Source organism: Rhododendron vialii, chromosome 2a, assembly GCF_030253575.1.
Source record: "Rhododendron vialii isolate Sample 1 chromosome 2a, ASM3025357v1".
Lineage (NCBI taxonomy): Eukaryota > Viridiplantae > Streptophyta > Magnoliopsida > Ericales > Ericaceae > Rhododendron > Rhododendron vialii.
Window position 1 is genome coordinate 30,359,463 of NC_080558.1, and position 7,109 is coordinate 30,366,571.

General features: G+C 45.3%; 1 protein-coding gene across 1 annotated transcript; it reads left to right on the forward strand.

Moving 5' to 3' along the window:
• The first annotated feature begins 5,557 nt into the window (after window positions 1-5,557).
• LOC131317411 (uncharacterized) lies at window positions 5,558-6,654 on the forward strand. The gene is made up of 3 exons (XM_058346967.1): window positions 5,558-5,779; window positions 6,091-6,272; window positions 6,375-6,654. Exons 1-3 carry the CDS (start codon window positions 5,558-5,560, stop codon window positions 6,652-6,654), a joined length of 684 nt encoding a protein of 227 aa, XP_058202950.1.
• The last annotated feature ends 455 nt before the right edge of the window (window positions 6,655-7,109 follow it).

Sequence of the window (7,109 nt, forward strand, 5' to 3'; positions counted from 1 at the left end):
GTAGATTGCTCTAAATCTATTTGGGCCAATCCCAGCTTCTTGAACGCATCGTAGTACAACACCTCTGTACAACTTCCTGAGTCCACAAGGATCCTCTCAATGTCATATTCCCCAACTCGTAGGGTTACGACCAATGCATCGTTGTGGGGTATTTGGACCTCTCCTAGGTCATCATCACTGAATGCCAAGCTCTCATTGCATACATCAGTCTCTCGCCCTCTCTTGTTTCCCAATCGCATCACGTGCTGATCGTGCTTAACTTGCCTTTGTAACAGCCTAACCTCATTTCTCGTATAAGGTGTGGCCAACCCATGTATCATATGGATTATTCCTTTAGGGTTTTGCTCGTAACCCAGCTCCATAGCCTTCCCTTTCTCCTTAGGATCCTCTTGGATAAATTCCTTAAGATAGCCCCGAGAGACCAAATCATCAAGGTGCCTCTTGTACATCTCACAATCCTCGGTCATGTGGCCCTAATCTTTGTGGTAACTGCAGTGCTGATTCGTAGCACGCTTTGCATCTTTGTCTCCGCCTAGACTCGGGGGCCACTTGAAGTATGGCTGATTCTTTATTCGATAAAGAATCCTGTATATTGGTTCCTTCCAAACCGTAGTGATAGAAAAGAAAGCTTTTGGGTCAGGAGCTTGCTTATCTTTGTACAGCTCTTTCTTAGCCTGCCCATATTCCCTTCTCTCTCTATAAGTCTTGGGCTCTGGCTTATCCACCTTTTTGGCAGGTGCCTTCGGCTGTTCGGCAACCGTCTTGCCATCCTCACGGAGTATGTCATCCTCCATTCTGGCGTGTTGCTTTATCCGTTCCATCAATTTAGCCAATGTGGCCACCGGATGTTTATTCAATGAACGACGCAGCTCTCCCCGAACAGGCAAACCAGTCTTGAAGGTAGCAATTGCATACTCCTCACTGCAACTTTCAATCTCGTTGAAAGTTTCCCAGTACTTCTTTGCATAATCCCTGATTTGCTCGTTCTCCTCCTGTTTCATAGTGGATAGACTCTCAATGGTCTTAGGGGCCTTTCTACTCGTCAAAAACCGAGCAGTGAATTCCTCGGCCAACTGCCTCCACCCACGTATGGATCGTGGGGCCAGTTTATGAAACCAGGATAAGGCCACTTTGCCAAGACTGGAGGGAAACATCTTGCACAAGATGGAATAATCCCCTTCATGCATAAACATAGCCTGTTGATAATGCTGTATGTGAGCCACGGGATCCGTATTTGTCTCGTAAAGTACGAATGCACCGTGCTTCACTCTGCTCGGCAACCTAGCCTCCTGTAGCCTCTTTGTAAATGGGGAGGCCGCAATATTACTTAATGCCTTGCGTGCTGCTTCTCGTGCAGTCACTGTCCCATCCTCAAACTCCTTGGACTTGTGAGCTGTGGCTTTGGCCCAATCAGCATCAGGTCTCTCGTACCTATCTCGATGGTGTTTCCTTGTTCCCTCCTCTTCGGGGGTGGAACTTTTGTCTCTGCTTCTCCCTTTTCGTGAAGAAGCCCTTCTCTCGGGTGTTCGGCTTTTACTTCTTCTTCCCCTTTTTCGTGGAGAAGCCTCATAACGCCCTATGACAGGACTTCTGCTCCTTCTCCTTCGTGAATGGGTCTGCTTATGGACTACCAGCGTCCGTCCATCCCTTTGGGAATGCCTACGAGAGAGTCCAGAATCTTTTGGGTGCTCTCGTACCCGCTGCAACTCCTGTATCTCATACTCTCGTTTTTTAATTAAATGAGCATACTCCTTTGGGAATGGGTCTTCTTATCAAGGACATCGTTATCATCGTGTATACTCTTTGAACGGGTAACTGACTCTTCTCTTCGATGAGACCTACTCTTTCTCGTGGAGCCAGTAGTAGTTTTGTCTCCTTTTTCTTTGGAGTTACCTCTGTCATGTCTACCAGTGGGCTTTCTCGGAGCGCCTGGTGGGGATTTATCTCTTCCCCCACCCAACTGGTCCTTTGGACTGAATGGAGTAGCTGGATCTTCTTCCATCGTACTTACTTTTCAAAAAAAAAGCTGGTTCGTTTCCCACAGACGGCGCGAATTGTAGGGGGATGAAAACAATTGACGCTTCGGATCAATTGGATTGCAACGGCTTATTCGTGCCTCTTCACCGAAACCCTAATTCGTCGTCGGAATCCTGATCTGCAAAATAGACAGGGGGTGAGCGCACCTTTGCCTCTCGTGGCATAGGCCCTCCGATGCAAAAGTTAGTATCTCGTACTAGCAATCAAACCCTAATTATCAGTAGGAAAGCAATATGAAAGCAATGTATTGCGTACCCTTTGCCTCTAGGTTTACCTCATATTTATAGATTTTCGTATGCTTGTTACCCAAGCATTCCTGTTGCCATAGGATTCCTAACTCGTATAGGAAACCCAGGATATCAAGGAGTCTCGTTTCCTTTATCAGTTTATGGAAAAGAGTCCTTTTAGGATTCTTTTCCATTACAGGCCGAACATCCCATTCTCATTGGGTATCTTAACCTGATCCTATATTCCCGGGATCTTATTCCTTTACGGGCTATGACTATTCTGGAATCTTCCAGAGTATTCCCTTTGCTTCAACACTTGATTGGAATTCTTTCCTTGTTCGGCCATCTCGTTGCCGAACAGACTGCCTGGACCAATGACTTCTCATGTCACTGGTCCACATCGTCGAACACCGACTTGCACGGCGACTGTCCTGTCTATGTTCAAACTATGGTCCCATGTACCATTTGTTCGGATATCAATTGCATTGCTTTCAACCCGTCATCCCTCGTATCACGTACTCAGTTCTTACTTTATCTGTTCGGCTGTATCATAACCGAACAGTTCTGTTTGGACCAACTACTTCACATGCAACTTGGTCCAAGGTAATCGGAAAGTCATTATCTGCTGATCAGTCAGCACTGATCGGCGATAAGTCATGTTCAATTTCTCACGTGTTCTTATACACGTGTTCGGCAACTAGATGTACATGTTCGGGAATACCTCCTTACAAAGGCGACTGGCCGCACCGGTGGACCATTTTGAACCCAACAACAACCGTGGACCCTACCCCACCAAACCTTCTAACCTGCCTCAAAGCAACCAACCCTAGAGGATTACTAACCTCGAACATGGCGGACCGCAGAGAGGTGGTCGAGACATAGCAACAGTTCAGTGCTACAACTATCAGACTATGGGCCACTATAAGAAGGATTGCCCCCAACCTCAAAGAGAGAGGAATGTGAGCTTTGGAAATCAGAGAACTTAGCCTGGACAGACCGGTTTTGTGAATCAAAACCCTGGAGGATCATCGCAGTAGCAGAATGGGCAGAACAAGGGAAAGCAACCCATGGGAACCCAACAAGGCACTGGAGGGCGCATCTTTGCACTACAGACTGAAGAACAAGATCAGGATCCCTCTGTGATCCAAGGTACACTACTAATGTATAGTACCTGCATACAAGCTTTGTTTGACTCTAGAGCATCACATTCATTTATATCCACTGCCTATGTAACTACTCTAGCACTAGAAACAGAACCCCTAAGTACAAATATGAAAGTAACATCACCGTTGGGGGGGAGAATAACTATTAGTCTAGTGTGTAGAGGGTGCGAACTAGAAGTAGCCAACCTGCGCCTGACCCGTGACCTCACAGTAATTGACATGGCAGATTTCGACGTAATCCTAGGGATGGACTGGCTATCAGCACATCAAGCGGTCATAGATTGCCATCAGAAGATTGTGACGGCTTATACCCCTGATGGGACTCGTTTCCGATTTAAGGGGGATAGACAGGCAACGAACTCGACGATGAGAAGATCAAAGTGGCAGAATCAACTGTTTGGATGGCTAGCCAGTCTCTAAATAGAAGAAGCAGACAGGATGGAATTGGGATTACCACACATCGTTTGCGAGTACGCCGAAGTTTTCCCTGAAGAACTTCCTGGCTTACCACCCCAAAGAGAGATTGACTTCTCTATAGAACTTCAACCGGGAACGGCACCAATCTCCATGGCGCCATACCGAATGGCCCCTTCCGAGCTAAAAGAGCTCAAGACCCAATTGAAGGAGCTGTTGGACAAAGGGTTCATCAGGCCGAGCACGTCACCATGGGGAGCGCCTGCACTATTCGTAAAGAAGAAAGAAGAGACACTTCAACTGTGTATTGACTACAAGAAGCTAAATTAAGTCACAATAAAAAATCGGTACCCATTGCCAAGGATTGATGACCTATTTGATCAATTGAGAGGAGCAACTTGCTTCTCTAAAATTGATCTCCAATCAGGCTACCATCAGCTAAGGATCCGGGATGAAGATATCGCCAAAATAACCTTTCGCACCAGATACGGACACTACGAGTTTGTGGTGATGCTGTTCGAACTGACCAACGCTCCAGTAGTATTCATGTGTCTCATGAACAAGATCTTTCAGCCCTACTTAGACAAATTCGTAGTGGTGTTCATTGATGACATCTTGGTATACTTCGCCAGTAAGGAGGAGCATGAAGGACACCTTCGGATAGTACTACAAGTACTCTGAGATAGCCAACTCTATGCCAAAGCAAGTAAATACGAGTTTTGGCTTGAAGTGGTTAAGTTCTTGGGGCACGTAGTATCCAAGGACGGAATCGCGATGGACGAAAGTAATGTCGAAGCAGTGCTGAATTGGAAACAGCCGACCTCAATATTTGAAATTAGGAGTTTTATGGGATTGGCTGGGTATTACCGAAGATTCATACAAGACTTCTCAATCCTCGCCAAGCCAATGACAAGACTGACTCAAAAAGGAGTGAAGCTGGATTGGAATGAAGCCTCCGAGAAATCTTTTAAGGAACTAAAAAAGAGGCTGACCAGTGCACCGATACTCATCATTCCCGAGCGGGGTGTAGATTATATGGTTTACTGCGACGCGTCAAGAGATGGCTTGGGATGCGTGCTAATGCAGAATGAAAAAGTTGTAGCCTACGGATCTCAGTAACTTCGACCGCACAAGAAGAATTACCCCACTCATGACTTAGAATTGGCTACAATAGTATTCACCCTAAAGTCCTGGCGTTACTATCTATAGGGAGAGCAATTCGAGGTCTTTACCGACCACAAGAGCCTCAAGTATCTTTTCACTCAAATGGAGTTGAACCTGAGGCAGCGTCGATGGATGAAATACTTGGAGGACTACAAGTTTACGCTATAGTATCACCCTGGCAAGGCCAACGCGGTGGCTGATGCTCTGAGCTGAAAGGACAGGGCACAGAAAGTCAAAACTGCCATTAAGGAATGGGAAATGGTGGACACCCTCAACGAGTTCAACCTAAGACCATCATCAGAAAATGGGAACACATGTCTGTGTGCTCTCGTTGCAGAACCAACACTCCATCGAGAAATCTTACTAGCTCAGACTTTCGAGCAGGATTGCGAGTTCATTCGATCTCGAATCTGAGAAGGAAAGGCACTACCCAGATGGACAATCAAGAAGGACAACAGTCTGAAATTCAAGGAAAAGGTGTTCGTACCTAATAGTGGAACCCTTCAAGAAGCTCACCATTCAAACTTCGCAGTCCATCCTGGCGGTACAAAGATGTATCATGACCTGCGAAGGACGTACTTGTGGGAAGGAATGAAAAAGGAAGTAGCCCAATTTGTGTCTACCTGTCTAGTGTGTCAACAAGTCAAGGCTGAACACCAGAAACCTGGAGGAGATCTTCAACCTTTTCCAATTCCGACCTGGAAGTGGGAGCATATCTCAATGGATTTCATGACTGGACTACCAAGATCCACCAAATCTAACATTGCTATTTGGGTGATTGTGGATTGACTCACCAAATCTGCTCATTTTTTGCCTGTTAATATGATAGAGAACGTAGAACATCTGAGCCTGCTGTATATTCGAGAGATTGTACGCCTACATAGAGTACCTATCTCAATAGTATCTGACAGGGATCCACGTTTCGTATCACACTTTTGAAAAGGACTACAGAAGGCATGGGGAACAGATGTAAGGCTTAGTATGGCCTTCCACCCACAGTTAGATGGACAAACAAAAAGGACAATACAGACACTGGAAGACATGCTGAGAGCCTGTGCCTTGGATTTTCTGGAAACTGGGAGCAGCACTTACCACTGGTAGAGTTCACCTACAACAACGGCTACCAGGCAAGTATCGAGATGGCACCGTACGAAGCTCTATATGGTCGACCTTGTCGATCTCCAGTTTGCTGGATAGACGTTGGAGAAACTGGGATGATTGGACCTGACATAGTACGGGATACCACGGAGAAGGTCAAGACCATCAGGCAAAGGATCCAAACCGCTCAAAGCTAATAGAAGAGTTATGCGGATAAAAGGAGCCGACCATTAACCTTTGCAGTACGAGACCATGTGTTCCTAAAAATTAGACCAAAGAAAGGAGTTATCAGATTTGAGAAAAAGGGAAAGTTGTCCCCACGCTACATCGGACCCTTCGACATTGTGGAGAAAATCAGAAAGGTTGCGTATCATCTAGCGCTGCCACCACAGCTAGATAGGGTGCATAACATGTTCCACGTTTCAATGCTCCGCAAGTATCTTGCGTTGTCCACACATGTCCTCAACTGGGAAGACATCACCATCAAAGAAGACGCGACATACGAAGAAGAACCAATAGAGATTCAGGACCGAAGTGAGAAGATAATCTGAAACAAGATAGTCAAACTGGTACGAGTCCTGTGGAAACACCGTGGATTTGAAGAAACCACATGGGAGAGAGAGGAAACCATGAAAGCAAATTATCCACACCTGTTCGAATCCAAGCGTGTGCCTAATTTCGAGGACGAAATTGTTTAAGGGGGATAGTTTGTAACAACTCCGATTTTTGGCGAATAAAAAAATCTAGTTTAAATATTTGAAAATTCATTATTAATTCTTGAATTGCTTTATAATTTTCTTTTGTTCTTTAATAATCTGTCATAATTAGATTTAAGACGTATAAGATTAAATCTCTTCGCACCGAACGATCTAGTCCTTTTCTGAAGACAATTATGCTTGTAGAAACACTTGTATATTTTCCTAGTAAATGAAATAAAACCCCAAAATTATATTTCTTGGCTAGAAATCCTACTTGGCAAGTAGAATTAGCTTTTAACCAATTAGTT

Excerpts from the sequence above, each read along its gene's own strand:
- LOC131317411 (XM_058346967.1), top strand. The coding sequence starts at position 5,558 with ATGTATCATGACCTGCGAAGGACGTACTTGTGGGAAGGAATGAAAAAG. Across the intron at positions 5,780-6,090 it reads AATCTAACATTGCTATTTGG|CACTTACCACTGGTAGAGTT; the intron begins GTGATTGTGGAT and ends AACTGGGAGCAG. Across the intron at positions 6,273-6,374 it reads GAGAAGGTCAAGACCATCAG|ACCAAAGAAAGGAGTTATCA; the intron begins GCAAAGGATCCA and ends CCTAAAAATTAG.